This window comes from Mauremys reevesii, linkage group 7 (genome assembly GCF_016161935.1).
Source record: "Mauremys reevesii isolate NIE-2019 linkage group 7, ASM1616193v1, whole genome shotgun sequence".
Lineage (NCBI taxonomy): Eukaryota > Metazoa > Chordata > Testudines > Geoemydidae > Mauremys > Mauremys reevesii.
The window spans coordinates 52,820,502-52,838,304 of record NC_052629.1 but is presented as its reverse complement, the minus strand read 5'-3'; the positions used below and the strand labels follow the sequence as shown (position 1 = coordinate 52,838,304).

Here is a 17,803-nt window from a genome sequence, read left to right as displayed (position 1 = left end):
TGCAAAAAGAACAGGAGTACTTGTGGCACCTTAGAGACTAACAAATTTATTTGAGCACAAGCTTTCATGGGCTACAGCCCACTTCATCGGATGCATGCAGTGGAAAATACAGTAGGAAGATATGTGTGTGTGTGTATATGTATACATTATATATATATACACACACACACACACACACCATGAAACAATGGGTGTTACCATACACACTAACGAGAGTGATCAGTTAAGGTGAGCTATTACCATTTTCAGTATCTCCATTTGCATCTGCAAACTCTTACACAAGGCCTGCTACTATTGAGTGAAAAGCAAGTCAGAGTGTTAAAAATGCCATGCTCCTCACTGAGGACTCAAAGTGGAATCTACTCTCTGCTTGGTCCAAAATAGCCCAAATTTGGGGACCATCTTGGTACTATGCATGTGTCCTCTCTTGACTGGGGTTTTGGAGAGGGCTGAAGATGTGCTTCCTACAACAATGAAGGGGAAGAAAGGGATTTTTGTAGGTAGCTGATGACATGTTGAAATTATTATTTAACACTGCTGGGATTTTATTGTATTATGGCATCCAGAGACTTGAACTAGCGTCTTTATTAGGATTTAAAATAAATAACAAATAACCTCATTAAAAAGGGAAACTGCCTGATCTGTGTTGTGGACCTACCTCATACAAAACAAACCAGAAAAACGAAGAAAGGCAAGCTAAATCTGACCTAAATACTATTTTTTCCAGCTTTCTTTCAATTAGATGGTAGGTTAAGATTCTGTATTCAAATTTCAAACCCATGGGCAGGTAGGATTGTTTCTTTTTAAATTGCTAAATCAAAAGTTCCTTTAAAAAGGAAAAAGGAAACAACAAAAAGTGACTTAAGGATAATGCTGTTAGGCATTTATCATGTTTAACCGGGTAGTGAGGAAAACAACTCTACTACTACACTACATAAAGGGACACCATTATTAAAAAAAAAATAATAATAATAATAATAATAATCACCACATTCCTGCCTGCTATGTTTCTTTACACTAATGTTATCAAACACACCGAAGGGAACAAAGTGATTAGAGACAAAATATCTATTTTTCCAGGATCTTTACTTTGTGCATTTGACTGCACATTTTGCAGAATGAGTTTCACATTTCCCCCTGTATGGTTGCTTTCTTCAGTTGTTTATGTGGGTCTGTCCCTCAGCAGAGAAAAAAAAGAAAGAAAACCTGAATTGACAACGGCACTCCTAGACAAATATAGGACCGGAAACTACTTTTAATTCATTTTTAAATTGACTTTATTTTAGACTGCCGGCCTTACCTTCAAATCGTGTGAACTGATGAACTTGTTAAGTAGTGCAGTCTGGATTAGCTCCCATCGGCTTCCAGCAGTCCTATCACCATTCTTTAAAATATAAAATAAAAATATGAACAAAGAAATCTGAAAATACGTCAGCTAATAAAATTGTATTTGACCCCCCCAAGCCAAAAAGCATGTAGCAGTAAAATATTCAGCGTCATTGACTGTATACCAGAGTACAATTGTAGAGGGAAGAAAAGGAAAAGAGGTTCTCTATTTGCCTAATTTTAGAAAGAACTTATGCTTGGTACACTTGTGTAATTTGCTAATTAATGTCTCAAATCACACTGCATTTTGCTTTAAAGAGTTTTTTTTTTAAATTAGGACATTTGTTAAATGATATATAAAGTGCTCTCCTTCATACTAACCACACTCTTTCCTATGCTACCCCATCAGCCATAAATAATGCATTAACGGTCCTTAATGCAGGAAATGGTTGACCAAAATATTATTCAAGGAGACCACTGTTGGAGGAAGTGAGCTTAATAGCTGAAGACCCTCCACCAGAAACGGTCTGCCTCTAGACCCAAAGGTTGCACATCCATGAAAAGTAGGCAAAAGTGCCTCATATGCTCTCAACCACCAAAATGGTAAAGTGACAAAGAGAAAGTCCCTAAATGAGCCAAGTCCCAAACCATGTAAGGCTTTACAGATTACAAACACCACCGTCAATCACACCCAGAATCAGAGGGGAAGCCAATACAATTCACAAAAACAGAGGTATTCTATGCTCATTATACTAGGCAAGGAAAAGTGGTATTATCAAAGCAGTAGGAGACAAAATTTCTAGCAAAGATCTGGACCATATGGAATCAGAGGGGAGAAATGGGAGAGTTATAATTAGCAAGGAGAGAGAGAGACGACCAAGATTTGAACAAAGGTTTCAGCAGTAAGGATAAAGTGGATATTTGATTATGACATAATATGGCTAGAGTTATAAAAGCCCCCAAAAAATCTCTTTTGAAACTCAGAATATTAAATTCAACAATTCAGTCTTCAAAAGCAGTCATTTTCTTTTACTACAGATAGGGGGATTAAGGTACAGAAAGTCTGGCTCATTCTTCCACATACTGAAATTAAGGCCATATGCCTAAAGAGAGAAAAAGATATTGGGAAAAACTCCAGTGCTTACTCTGTGGAAACAGGCAATTTTCATGAGACTGGTATGAGAGGGCTGGACAAGATAGTTTACCTCTTCAGAGTCATGCTAATGCTCTTGTCTAAGTGGCGCCATAGGGTTTTCATTAATCCTTTTCCTATGAAGCACCAATTTATCAGTTATTAATTTTTCAGCTGCAGCAAAAATACCACAGCTGAGAAAGTCAAAAAGCCTTTAGGCTATAGAGGTGTGCACCAGCTGTCAAGAGGCAATACAATTTGGTCTCCACACAGGTAAATCTCCAAAAATTTGTTTACCTATAATTAAGGGATCTCAATCACAAGTCTCCCAAGTGGTAACATGATACTCGTATCAAAAAAATCTTAAACCTAGCAAGACTAGGCCATTTATGGTTTAGCCAATAATATAATAAAGAAGGAAAAGATACACTTGAAACCTTTGAAGACTGTGAATACATGCACACTGAGTGACACTCTATAACTGAACCAATCAATCATTCTGAAAGGTGTAATGATCATCACCAATAGGATCGAGGGGAAAAAAATGTCTCTCCTTTTTTCCATGCCCACCCTGCCCCTCTTTTTCCCTACCATGTACAGTATTCATCACACAGACGGCTAAATGAATTATTGGCTGGCAGAAGAGTTCTGTTCTTCTGTCTGAAGTTTAGCTACCAGACCAGATAGATCAGTGTTCTGATTCAGTATGGCAAACTGAACATCTAAAACTATAGCAGAAGGCAGGGTCACAACTCCTTGTTGTATCTGTCTCAGTTTTATTGCCCAAACTTTCATTCATATTTGTAAGGAAATTTTTTTGTCTTACCTCATCCTCTACGGGGTATAAGTTTTGTTCTGAACAGGGCATTTTAACGTGTTTATTATCCCACAAATCTTTATAATGAGTTGGAAAAGGTTTTGGCACCTCTCCTTCCCTCAATAGATCTACCTGCAACAGAGAATAGAAAGAAAATTCATGCTATGCAAAGTGCTTGTGAAACCTACATAAACAATAAGAAACAGAAATCCTCATAAAAAGTGAATGCACAGCCAAATTTTGGCCACAAATCCTTTTCCACACGTTCCATCAAGTTTAACAGCAACTATACCCAAACATCTCAGAGCAGGCATTGGCCCATATTATATAGTCTTAGACATAACTCTTACCTCGGTAGTGTACACATAGCCAGCCAACCTAAGTTACACAACTCCAGCTAGGGAATAACATAGCTGGAGTCGACGTAGCTTAGGTTGACTTACTGTGGTATCTACTCCGTGCTGGGTCAATGGGAGACACTCTTCCATCGACTTACTTTACTCTTCTTGTTCAAAGTGGACTACCAGGGTCAATCGGAGAGTGCTCTGCCGTCAATTTAGCGGGTCCTTCACCAGACCTATTAAATCGACCCCCGGTGCATCAAGCCAGCAGGAGTATAGACATAGCCTCAGATACACACGTTTGTGTAACACTGCTCCTGCCTGGGCTGTCTGTGAGGATTGAACCCAGGACCTCTGGATCTAAAATAGAGTGCAGCTACTGCTTGAGCTAAAGCATCTGGTCAATTAAGTCAGCAGTAGATGACTTAAACGTCTCTATGCAGTCTAGCCACCAGAAGGGGACAAAAAGCCACACTGTGCTGGTGTGGGTTATACTTGTTTTCAGTCTAAGACACTAGGATATTAGAGTAACAAAACAATCATTTTGGTGGAGAAGCCACTTTCATTACAAGATGATCATTTTCAGGTATTTATATAACATTTTCTGAATCATTTCTTTTTGGGCTGTAGGAGCATACTTCCCCTTTTAAGAGACAGGCTTGAGTCTACAACCAAGACAGCCTGGGTGTAATAAAGGAGGCCCCTGCCCACCTTATGGCTTGTTAATCTAAACAGGAACAGGAAACTGAGCAGGAGGAATGGGTCTAGAAGCCATCCAGGCTGCAAAGGATAGTAGTCTCTCCCTCACTCTCCAGAGGGCTAGCCTAACCCAGCCAGAGGATCTCTTTGTGGACTTTTAGTTTGGAAATTCTGTAACAGGGTCATCCAGTAAGGGCCTATGAACTTCTGTTACAAATGCTCCCTCCCCAAGACCTTATTAAAGGGGATATATGTATGTTGTTTCAGCTTACCCTTGTCTGGATTCTTTACAGTGGATTTACTGATGGATACAGTTGGAAACATTAAGGCAGGGTGTATCTGCTGTACATACCCAGTCAAAAGGGGCACACAGGGGAAGTATACACCTTTTACAGGTGAAAAGCCATTCATTTTTATACAGAGCCCAAAAGTGGATTTTAAAAAAAAAAATTGCACAATTTAGTTTGGCCTTTTTTGAGCCATTAAAAACTCAAAATTATTTTTTTATGCTTTTACAAAATGTATTATATACTGTTCTGCTTTCAAATAACTCAAACATAGCTATATTTTAAAAACTGCAGACATAGCAAATTTGTAATTCTCAATGCTGATATTACTGGGTGAGCTTCTATGGCCTGTGATATTCAGGAGGTCAGACTATATCAAGGGTCGGCAACCTTTCAGAAGCGGTGTACCGAGTCTTCATTTATTCACTTTAATTTAAGGTTTTGCATGCCGGTAATACATTTTAATGTTTTTAAGAAGGTCTCTCTCTATAACTAAAACTATTGTATTGTAAAATAAACAAGGATATCAAAATGTTTAAGAACCTTCATTTAAAATTAAATTAAAATGTTGATCTTACGCTGCCAGCCCGCTCAACCCACTGCTGGTCTGGGGTTCTGTTCACCTAGGCCGGCAGCAGGCTGTGCGGGGCCGGCAGCAGGCTGAGCTGCTCAGCCCGCTGCCGCTCAGGGGTTCCATCTGCCAGCTCCTGCTAGCCGGGATCCCAGCTGCCGGACCCGCTCAGCCCGCTGCCGGTCTGGGGTCCCGGCCCTGCCCACATACAGTGGGTACCTACCTTCTCCCTGGTTCTGGCCCTCTCTCTTCCTCTCTCTCTGCACTGAGCTGAGGGTGGGAGTGCACTGAGCACAGGGCTGGGGGTCAGGGTGTAGGGTCTGGCCAGGATCTAGAATGAGGGAGGGGGCTCGAGGTTGGGGCAGGAGGTTTGGGTGTGGAGCACTTACCTGGGCAGCTCCCATTTGGTGTGAGGGGTGCAGGTGGGAATGTGGGGCGAGTGGGGATGCAGGAGCTCCCGTTTGGTGCTCAGGGTGGGGATGTGGGGGGTGCATGAGTCAGGGCAGAGGGCTGGGGGCATGTGAGGGGGGGTGCAGGTGTCCAGGCATGGGGGCCCGGGTATGTGTGAGGGTGCCAGAGTCAGGGCTGGGGTCGTTTGGGGAAGGAGTCAAGCAGAGGGCTGGGCGGGTAGGAGGGAGGGGGGTACAGGGCTCAGGGCAGGGGCCTGGGGTGTGTGCAGGGCTCAGGGCAGAGGGCTGGGTGTGTGTGTGGGGGGGTCAGGGCAGGGGGCTGGCAGGGATATGCCCCTATTCCACCCGTCCTTCCCCAAGGCCCTGCCCCCGCTTCTTCTCTGCCTCCAAGCAGGCTGACTTTGCTCCTTCCTGACCCCCTCCCTTGCAAGGGCCATCAGCTGATCAGCAGGCCGGGAGGGATGGAGAGGAGGAGGAGGGGAAGGAACCCAGCACACTGCGGGAAGAGGCAGGGGAGCCGGCAGGACCAAGCTTCTGCCCCCTGCCCCTGGGGGGTGGGGAGAGGCGCGGAGAAGAGGGGGCCGGACCGGACTTTTAATGGCAGGCTGCTGCCTGTCGGAACTCCAGCAGGTAGCAGTGTGCCATTAAAAAATTGGCTCGCATGCCATCTTTGCACAGGGGTAGGCAACCTATGGCATGGGTGCCGAAGGCAGCATGCGAGCTGATTTTCAGTGGCGCTCACACTGCCTGGGTCCTGGCCACTGGTCCGGAGTGCTCTGCATTTTATTTAATTTTAAATGAAGCTTCTTAAACATTTTAAAAACCTACTTTACTTTACATACAAGAATAGTTTAGTTATATATTACAGACTTATAGAAAGAGACCTTCTAAGAATGTTAAAATGTATTACTGGCACGTGAAACCTTAAATTAGAGTGAACAAATGAAGACTCGGCACACCACTTCTGAAAGGTTGCCAACCCCTGTTCTAGCCTAACATTCTAAAATATAAAAATAAATATAAAATAAAGTGTCATCATTTTAACTTTTAGTGCACTGTGAAATAAATGTAATATATGCAATCATTCCAATGTCTGATCACCTGCTAGGGATTTTTTCCTCTAAAAATAAAAAACACTGAAAGCTATTCTATGGCTGGAAATTTACATACACAAAAGTCATACAATTATGGTTCCAAATGTAGCCATATTTATGTGCATGAATAACACACACTATTATTGCACATGGTGATAACTAGTTGTGGATACAGTGGGAACCATATTTAAAATTCCTGACTTTTATGATAGTACATTCTAGTTATAACATTGCATTAACAGTTGAACACCTTATAGACCACATGCCTTTTAAGCAACACGTAAGTCAAATAAATGTCAGTTTATTGAGAATGAATGCGATTTTCTTTAGCTGTGCTTGTGTAACATGCTGCCAGTTTATCATATATTTTACTTTAACAATTATTTTACTGTACATTATTTCAAAGAGAGCGAGCGAGAGAGAGAGACACAGACACACACATATGTATGTATGTATGTATGTATGTATGTGCCAGGTTAGTATGGGATGCAAGGCTAAAATTCCTTTGGACTCCTCTTCACTCATTCACTTTTATCTTTTATACCTTGAATCCAAAATGGAGAAATTTTGAAAACAGAAAACATCGACCAATTCTAGCTACAGATATACATGCTGCAGCTCACAGAACTTGAAGTCAAATGGTGAGGCACAAACCTATCTAAAAGAAAAAAGTTTGTCCCATAAGGGCCAGAGTCAAAATCTTAATCATATTTCTGTAGTCCTACTCAACCAAATTGTAAGACCGCTGTATCACAGAAGGCAAGTCATCTTTAAGCATATTAGATACTCTAGCTAGCTTCCCATGAGAAGTCAAAAGTTTCCACAATCAGGTAAAGCTGCAAAACTGATAAATGGCAAGATATCTTATGCCATCAATTTAATAAGAAGGTTGTGTTTTCAAATATTATTTTGAATTATCATACTCTGATGGTCACTGTGTGATTGGTTGATGGTCTCAAATGAGGAAGATGAGCCCCACACATAGGCATTCTCCTCATCTCTTCAATAGGTGTCCCAAACCATTTCTTATTAGTTGGAAGCGAAGGTGGGATATATTTAGGAATCTTCCTTCCTGGCCTTTGGTGTTTGAATTCACAAGGTTCTTTCCTGCTGTTAAAATAAAAGAAATACATTGAAGCACATCTTATTTACAGTGGAAAACTCTACAGCTAAATGTATGTATTAACATTAGATTTCAAACTAAATTTGTGTCACTTAAGTAGTTTCTTTTCTAAAATCCTTTTAACTGCACCCAAAACACAGCAAAAGCTGAATCCAGAAACACCTTGTTTTCAGCAACATGCAGTTTTCCATAGTGTTTTGTTGCATATTCAACAGCAGAAAAGCCATCCTCAAAACTACTCCAAATATTGTAAACTTTATGGAATGGAACAGAGGCTTTGGTCCCATTATGGTCCCCATTAACAGGAGTCTCTAAGTATCAGTTTAATCATTAACTGTACATGTTCAATGCAATATTCTATTTATACATGATGAAAAGTACTTTTACCATATGAACCCATCAGGACACTGTAGCGGACAACAGCTTTCTCAAGATGACATTTACCCGTACCACCAGCTCCCCAGACACTACTGGGGGTATGGAACATATTGACTTCTAAGTCAGTAGTTTGAACAGCCTTTATATTTGTCCTCAAACAGCAGCAAAACAGTTCGAGTGTATTCCACCTGTGTAATATGGCTTAAGCAGACATTGTAAAGACCTGGTACAAATCACCACTTGTAGAACTTCAGAGTGATTATAGATCTCAGTATAACATACAAGCAACATCCTATCTGAATACCCAAAAAAAAAAGTATCACAGTGGAGGCACAGACTGAGTGTTCAATCAGAAGAAGAGATGGCTATTCAGAAGTGTTTGAGCATTCACAGCTGACATTAAAATTAATGGGAGCAGCAAATGCTCTTACACATTTCAAAATCCAGCTTTGCCTTTCTCCATATGTAGTCATTTACAGGTAATGATTTACACCCACTTTGCATGTGCATAAGTGACTAGACAAGCTGTAGGACAATTGTGAATTGGGCCTAACGCACAAGGGAAGATTATAGAAACAAGCTGAAATGTTGTTCTCTGTTACACTGGCATTACTTCAGACGTACACAGGTAATTTAGAACAATAATTTAACTCGATTTCTTGAAGCTGGCAGGGGCTAAACTAACCAAAGAATTTCCAGAAACAAGACTGATTTTGTTGAACACTTCATTATTTATTAACTCAGTGCCCAGAAGTCTGCTCAGTGTCCAACAGATACAAGAGAGATTATCCTGAAGCTTTGTTTGAATCTAGATTTACTAACATTATAACTATAATAAATTATATATAATATATACATTAACTTGTGAGGAAATTCCCCTTGTGCAAGACTTATTTGTTACGGTAAGGTGAGCATCTCTACCAGACTATCCAGAGGTTTCTGTGCTAACCTATTTCATATAAAATCAACCGTTGTAATGGATGGGTGGCCATTTATTCCACGTTCTCATTAAAATCTGGTGTACTCATTCATTATCAGCCGGGGGGGGCGGGGGGGGATCCCAGTTTGAACTTTCTTCAGAAGTCAAAAGATCAGCATAACAATTTTGACAAACTATATTACTAATTTCTTCTGTTAGATTAGCCTTCCAAGAAATTCTGTTTATCAGATTTTAGCCAAGGAAATTGCTACAAATAAGCAAATGCCACCTTAAGAATGGATTTCTATTATCTAGTAACTTGAATCAAAGACTAAGTACAGAAAATTTCAGAAGTTTGAGAAAGTCTTGAAAAGTAAGGGCCTTGTCTACACTGAGAGGTAGAGTAAAATAGAAACCGGGACTCAACCTTAAGTACAATGTGTACCATGAAGTAGTGACACTATAATAAAAGTGTTCACATAGTTGTTAGATACATACTAAAGAGCCAAGCCAGGAAGCAAAGTCTTGAATTATATTATTACTCAGTAAAAAAGTCAGAAGATGTCAAGTATTCTGTTTCCACAGAATAGGCATAGCATACAATACTCTTGTGAAGCAAGGTTACTGCGGCTTAAAAAATTAAGAGCTACTTCATTAAAAACTTACACTTCTATTTGCACAAGTGATTTTTACCAATTGCTGCTCTTTGCTATTGAGAACAGATGCAGTGCCACTGGCAAAGATGTAGCTTAATATCTAGCTATAATAGAATATGTCATAGTCAAGCAAAAAAACCACTTCTCTGAACACAAATTTGTAGTTTATCCACTTTGTTGCTCAGAATTTACACTGGTGAAACTGAAATCAGAATCTGGCCCAAATTCATTCACTGTCCTCTCTGATCTAATTTCAACACCGTGTACAAAATCTTTTGGTTAAAGGGATCTGTTCTTCCCTCAACTCCATTAATGCCAATGGGAGTTACCTGCACTTGTCAAGGAGAAACAGACACTTTAGAAATTCAGCATTTTCAGTCACATCCTGCCTTTCATGTCTGTTGTCAGTGCAAGGTACACATTGGAATTAATAGCACATTTATGACACAACCCTGCAGAATGCAAATTCACAGACCAATTGTTTACTTTGTTTTCCATTTCCTTCTTATTTTTTTAAATTCTACAGGTAATAAAAAATTAGATCCATATGACGAAATAATTATGGCAATACACCATCAGCTCTGTACTGTAAGTTCTCAGTATTCATTTGCACATCTTGAGGATAGCTAAAAACCCAGTTACTACAGACCTGGCCAATAAATGGGCATGCTACTAATACAGCTTTTAAAAAAATTATAGAGCTGTGGAAATAACATTTACTTTGGGAACATATGAAAGTACAATTCATTGATTGAAGTAGAGACCAGATTCATTAAGAAGGATATGCCACAATTCCACTTAGCCAGAATTGTTGAACAGCAAACTCCAACAAGTCTCTCTATATAATTTACTAACAGTTCAATAACCCTAAAGGTTTGAAAAAAAGCTATACAAATAGCCACTTCCCCGGCCTCTGTGCGTCTGCATGAGATCCATTCGCCTTCACAACCTACTACTTCTCCAACTGTTACTTTACAAACAACAGAATTTTAAGTAGGCAGCTATTTCTGAAGACACTGATTTATGGCCAGAATACCCATGACTCTCATATTCAGTTTCTTTTTTTAATAGAAAAAAATAATTGATTAAAGGTCATTTTAGACAACATTGTTCAAGATTTCAGCTCTCCTATATTTTTAGCCACAGCATAACACCGGAGTGCTGCATTTTGCAAGTACTTTTCTTAAAAAAAAAAAAAAAAAAAGAGAGAATATGTCCCCACATAAAGTGAAGAATTTGTAACCTATATGCCTTATCAGGGACCAGAGTCTGAACAATAAACACCCTCAACTCACACTGATTTCAATAAGGAGGCACAGATCCCCACTACTACTTCAACTCAGACCCCACTACCATGAGAAATAAAGACAGAGCCAACACTCTGAATTTCAATTTTCGTAAGTTTGGCTCTGAAACGCAAATACTTTTTTAAAAAATGTAGTTCTTTCATCCTTAGCAGTGACTGGATGACTAGCAGAGAACATCATTGTAAATGGGGAAGGATAGGAGGCTAAAACAGGGGGTGGGGGGAGAAATAAGTTAAGAATTACTTAGGCTTGTCTACACTTACAGCGCTGCACCAGTGCAGCTGCGCTGTTGTAGCACTTAGTGGATTTTCCGCACCCCTGAGCAACACAGTTATATCAACACAAGTTTGCAGTGTAGCCCAGGGCTTAGAAAATCTAGATGTCTTCAAGTCGGCTGGGCCTGATGTAATACATCCTAGAATACTTAGGAATTGGCTGAAGAGATCCCTCAGCCATTAGTTATCTTTGAGAATTTGTGGAAGAGAGGAGAGATATCAGAGAACTGGAAAAGGGCAAATACAGTATCTATACAAAGGGGAATAAGGACAACCCAAGGAATTATAGACCAGTCAACTTAACTTGGTTGTCCAGAAAGATAATGGAGCAAACAATCAATTTGTAAGCACCTAGAACAAAATAAGGTAATAAGTAACAGTCAACATGGATTCACCAAGAACAATTCACAGCAAACCAACCTAATAGTCTTCTGACAGGATAAGCAGCCTTGAGGATGGGGGTGGGGAGAAGCACTAGATGTCATACATCTTGACTTTAAAAAGGCTTTTGATACTGTCTCACATGACCTCCTCAAAAACAAACTAGAGAAATATAACCTAGACAAATCTATTATAAAGCGTGTGTACCTCTTTGGGGAAGCTTGTGTTTTGGTGTATTTTTATAGCACCTAGCACAATGAGGTCTTGATCCATGACTAGGACTTCTATGCTTTATAGTAATACAAACAAAAATAAACAGCAAGCACCATCACTACTATATTTCCCAATTATGAATATCTTTCTCAATGTTTCCTGGACTGAAATTTTCCATATTGGTCTCAACCCAAAGCTGGATATTTTGGTAAGTTTGAGCAAAACTAAGTCAGGTTGTTTTTTTTTTTAGCTGAGTAATGTAAGCACTGAAAAACAAACAAAACACCCTTCCCCCATGTATTCTGATTGAATTTTGTAGCTTCTGCCTTCTTTGCATTAGATGAATGCACATACAAAAATCTAATATTTTTTAATATTGATCATTGACAAAGGACCAATTGAAGTTTGAAGGAAATCTTCTTGATCAGTGGCTTACATTCTTTACCCAAACACCTCAAAAATAGATTATCAGTGTATTTAAGGATTGGTCCACTGGATCTCTTTAAAAGCACATAAGAGCTACTAAATTGTATTGGATTGTTATAGATCAGTAGGCCAGATTCATTCTTGCTATAAAGCTATTGACTTCAATGGAATTACACTAGGAATTTAATTTGGTCCTATGATCATACTAATGCTTTAGAAAGAAAAAATTCACTTGTATTCAAGCTCATATATGTAACATTCAGAAGTCATTCCACAATTCACAGTACTCGTTTGTCAAGAGATATCAAAAGAAAATATGTACCACCTTTTTATTTTAGAAGAACCCTGCTATTACAATTTACTAAACAATTAATAGTAAAGCTATTCTTTGGCAAAGATGTCCTGTGCCAGCATGTGTTTCCATGTATTAAAATCTAATTATTCTAAACAATTTCTTGACAAGATATACAGAGAAGCACTTTGCATTACTCTGGCTTTAGAAGGTCAGTATTAATTCCTGACCTTAATATTTCTTCTGTGTTCTAGAAATGGCTCAAGACATGCTGTTATTTTGTAACCTTGAAAGAAGGTTATATAAACATTTCTGAACTCATCTGCTGTTTTTAAATCAATGGTTTCTTCACTTTTATGTACAATTTTGCAAACCTGCTTAGAGGATAATAAAACATCTACTGTGCTATTACTGAAGAGAAATATATTTAAAAGGGAAAGAAGGAAGAGGACAAACAAAGGTTACCTTTTCTCCTCTGTTCTGGGTATCCTCATGAAATGGGCAGTGATTTTCGAGTCCTTCTTCCCACAGTGTTTTGCACCTTTGCATTCTGATGAAAGAGCGGGAGAGATCCCATATGACTTTGTATGCAATTCATCCTCTTTGACAGAGTCATCCGTCCCCTCAAAATGGAGGTTATATCGAGCACCTTCACAACATTTGGAAGAAAACGGTGACCTTCTCAACTCTGGGTCAGCATTCCCCCGCTGAAACCTGGAAGATTTGCTAGCAGCTTTTGATGTGTCAACATCCTCTTGCTCATCAAGAAATGGACTTGTTTCTTCATCAGCTTCTGAGCCCTGGCAGCTATTCTTGGAATTATCTACATCCATTGGTGACTCCGGTTCACTTTCTTTCTCAAAAGCATGCGAATCTCCTGAACTACTTTGATATTTGTTCGGTTTTCCTGGACCTCCGATATCAGATACACAGGTATCACTGCAAACATCTGAAAGTGGGCTTTCGGGAACTACATCCACCTCATCTTGCTCACTAGTCACACAGACTACATGGACAGGATTGCAGCTCTTTAGCTGCTGTGGATTACATGAAGTCACTTTTCCTTCTGTTTCACTGTCTTTTGATGGATGTTTTGTATTTGCCATCTTCACAGACCTGCCTGATGATAATTTCCTTTGAGTCCAATTGTCACTATTTTCTTCACTACCTCTGTGAACCTGCTTGCCAGTTTTGTGCATGTGATCAATATTGGCATTTTTAAACTGATCTCCAGACCGGGTCCCTTTAACAGGCTCCATTTCTGATGGCTGATCTCTGCATGGCCCCTCTGCCTCCCATTTACACAGGTTGCCAGTCTGAGGCAGATTTACAAGTTTCGTACTCATTTCCACAGATTTTGTCGGATAGCTTTGTGGACAAATATTCTCTAGCTTTTTAACATCATGCTCACACAAGTTATCCTTTTTAACAGAAGTCATCTTGGGATCTGCTCCTGTGCTATTAGTTTTGCTCTGCAAACTGTGGAAGAAAAGATTTGAAAAGCTGGGTTTAACTGTTTCTTGCTAAATGAAATTCTTATTTGTAGATTTAAAGACCAGAGGGACTACTACAACCATGTAAGACAAACCACAGAATTTTACCCCAGTGATACCAGCAGTAAAGTCCAATAACTTACAGCTAAACTAGTGTATATCTTTTAAAAAGATAACATGTCTCCCTTTAAAGGTTCCAAGTGAGATGATGAATTAGTTACTTCTCTTAGTCATCTGTTCCAGAGGTTGATCATCCTCATAGTCAAAATGTCACATCTTACTTCCAATTAAATTTTTCTATCTTCACTTTCCAGCCACTGAATCTTGTTATGCCTTTTCTGCTATCTTAAAGACCCTCCTAAATGAGGTCTCTTTTCTGTCAGTATAGGTCATTCAAGGCCATGATCAACTCACCTCTTAACCTTGTTTTTGATAATCTAAATACAATATGATTTAACTAGCTCAGTTTAAGCCATGTTTCCCAGACCTCAAATCATTTTTGTAGCTTTTCTCTGAACATTCAGCAATTTTTCTACACATGTTTAAAAGTATGGACACCAGAACTGAACATAATAATTTAGTTGTTTCCTCACTAATGTCAAAGATACCTCTGCTCCTACTCCACATACATCCAGTTTATACATTTATGCATAATAATTCTTGGATATGGCAGTCCTAAACAGTCTGCAGTTTAATAAAAAGTGATATTTATTAAATGTGTTATTATTTTACAGCTAAGTCAGTTCTAGACTAAATATTACACTAAGAGTGAACAGAGACATGATGTGCTGATTAAATATCAGGCCTGTGAGTCAAAAGACTTAGTTTATATTCCCAGCATGCACCCAAGCAGCAGTGGGCAAGTCACTTCACCTTTCTGTGCCTACATGTGCTCATCTGTAAATCTGTATAAAAACACATATCTACAGCAAAGAGACGTAAAACTAAACAAATATTTATAAAGCACTTTAGATCTTCAAATAGAAGGTTCTATTACAGAATTGTCTATAAGTAACATAGATCAAATGTTAGACTGTACTTTGTTAGGTTTTTCCCTAATCTTTCATCATCTAAAAGATTAAAAAAGGGAAATTACTGATTGTTACAGTTTATAAACTCTTTGACTAAACACATTTTGATAAACTACTGAAAGTCAGCAGCCCCCTGAATAAATGATAATATTCTGCTGTTCTTAGAAGATACTATGGATGAATAAATGGATTACCTGTTGTGTACTATGAACTAAGCAAGCCAAATAAACAGGATAAATGGGCCACTGCTCAAGACCTGACACTGAAAGCACAGAAACTACAAGAACACTAGTTACAACTAAAAAGAGTTTGGTGGCTTTCATCTTACAATATTCACATCCACATCCATTACTCTGTATACCTACATCAGTTTCTCTACTCATTGATATTTCTGATTATATTACTGTCTACTTCTCAAGAAACGGCTACTTAAAATAACAAAATATTGAAATAACACTGTCAACTTAAAATAAAACCTTCTAGCAGAATTTTTAACATAGTATTGCTACAAGTAACACCTATGCTGACTATAGCTGAAAGAGACTAGTGGGGGGGGCTTTTTTTTTTTTTTTAATTTTGTATATTTGACAGCATTTATATATAGGAAATGTGTCATTTTCCACTGCAGAGAAAGTCAGGACCCCATCCTGCAAGCTGTTCCATGTGGGAACAGAACTCTACCTGGGTAGAACAGCTTGCAGAAACTCAACATTCCCTCTTTGTGCAAGTCTTTAAAATAGGAGCAGAAGTCATAAAAATTGGCAGAAGGACTGTGGGACAGGTATATGGACCATTCACTACTTTTTCATTATTTTTTAAGCTCACTAGGTTTCAAGTTAACCATGTCCCTTTAAAGGCCTCACATTATTCCAAATTCCCTTTCTAGCTGTGGCTCTACAGACTCTCATTCCATCCTCAATTCATCTTTTTGTGTCAAGTATTTCACCACGTATGATGCATGATATCACACAGCAATCTGAGGCCCTGAAATACCCAGGTACAAAGGGCACCACTTTATCAGTCACTTTAACAGAATTTCCTTGCTTTTGCTGTTTATTTTATCATCATGGCTGTCAATTTTCTTTTCCAGTGCTTTTTTTGTTATTGTGGAAAATAAACCCGTTGACATGATAATTATGGGAATGGAAGAGTTATTTTCTGCTGAAAAGATTGCCTGATATTACTTCATACCAGACACCACATAAATTAAACCTTTGTGGGTTTAGTTATGTTTTAGGTAGTATACTTAATAGCTTGTACCAGCAGAATGATAAAGACTGTACATCAAGTTTGCCTTTATTTGTAATAGTGATGCTGTCACACCAGCCTATGAATAAGTTTATGAAAGCAAGACTGGGCATTCATACTCGGCAAGGAGAGTATGCTCCAAACTAAACCCAGATGTGAGCAGCTACAACTTGATCACAGTCAATGGAGATGCACCACCTTATAGCAGAACTGAATATGATCCTAAAAGCTGTAGGAACAGCAAAAAACGTATTTGCTGAAAACAGGATTACACCAAGAGCTTTGATTTATTAATGCTCTATGTCAGGGATCGGCAACTGGTGGCATGCGAGCCGATTTTTAGTGACGCTCTGCTGCCAGCTGGGGTCCCAGGCGCTGACCCAGCTCAGCCTGCTGCTGGCCTGGATGAACAGAACCCCAGACTGGCAGCAGGCTGAGCGGGGCAGGCAGCCAGTACTCTGGCTGGCAGGAGCCGGCAGAAAGAAGGAGTCCCAGCCTCTGGCCCCATTCAGCCTGCTGCCAGCCTGGGATACCAGCTGCCGGCCCCACTCACCTCACTGCACTATTATTTACTTTACATACAACAATACTTTAGTTATATAATATAGACTTATAGAGAGAGACCATCTAAAAACGTTAAAATGTATTACCGGCATGTGAAACCTTAAATTACTGTGAATAAATGAAGACTTGGCACCCCACTTCTGAAAGGTTGCCAACCCCTGCTCTATGTTATGCCAAAATGAAAGCAGAGCCGTATCTACAATAGTCCTACTTCTATCCTGGAATAAAATTATTACATTAGTAAGTTATAATAAATCTTCTGACCCAAATCCTCTTTAGAGACAGTTAAAAGAATTGTTCCATTAATTAAAAAAATCTTTCAAGCAATTTATATTATAGCTTTTACCTCTTTAACTCTGTTGTCTTGGGTCCTTTATTCTCCATCCAAGTGGTAATTGTCCTTTGTTTGTAAACTGAAAAATCATAATATGTATATTATGACACAAATTGCAATATTACCCAAAACTATGAAGTTTACATTTTGTATTAGCTACAAGTAAAACATCTAAATTAAGTTTTCATTACCGTAACTGCTTCGGGTATCATCCAGACTAATGATGTAATATTACATCAGATATAGATTTCACGTCTGTAATTAGCTCTTGTATTCCCTATAAACTCCAGGCTTGCTTTTAGGGTACAGTCACAGGTTTCTTTCCTCCCCTTCCTCCCTATCCCAGGATTATCTGCAAAGCAGGGTAAGTGCATTGGCTACTTAGTATTCACAATGAATACAAAGTAATTGGCTAAACTCAATGGAATGGGTTGGAAAATTACCTTACTCATACTGCTGCTCTTGATGTATTCACTTCTCAGACAT

At 39.0% G+C, this 17,803-nt stretch overlaps 1 protein-coding gene across 5 annotated transcripts in view; it reads right to left on the bottom strand.

Moving 5' to 3' along the window:
- The window catches only part of PARG (poly(ADP-ribose) glycohydrolase), a 122,227-nt gene that overhangs the window by 101,868 nt on the left and 2,556 nt on the right, over positions 1-17,803 (bottom strand). For 3 of the 5 annotated variants that reach the window (XM_039481688.1, XM_039481686.1, XM_039481689.1), the window contains exons 2-6: positions 17,330-17,396; positions 13,113-14,126; positions 7,601-7,787; positions 3,285-3,407; positions 1,301-1,384 (exon numbers count right to left, since the gene is read on the bottom strand). In XM_039481688.1, coding sequence (XP_039337622.1) covers positions 1,301-1,384; positions 3,285-3,407; positions 7,601-7,787; positions 13,113-14,126; positions 17,330-17,367 — 1,446 coding nt within the window. In that variant the 5' untranslated portion in view covers positions 17,368-17,396. Of the gene's footprint in view, positions 1-1,300; positions 1,385-3,284; positions 3,408-7,600; positions 7,788-13,112; positions 14,127-17,329; positions 17,397-17,508; positions 17,582-17,803 lie in introns of those variants that run through there. The other 2 variants (XM_039481690.1, XM_039481687.1) reach the window with 2 other exon arrangements.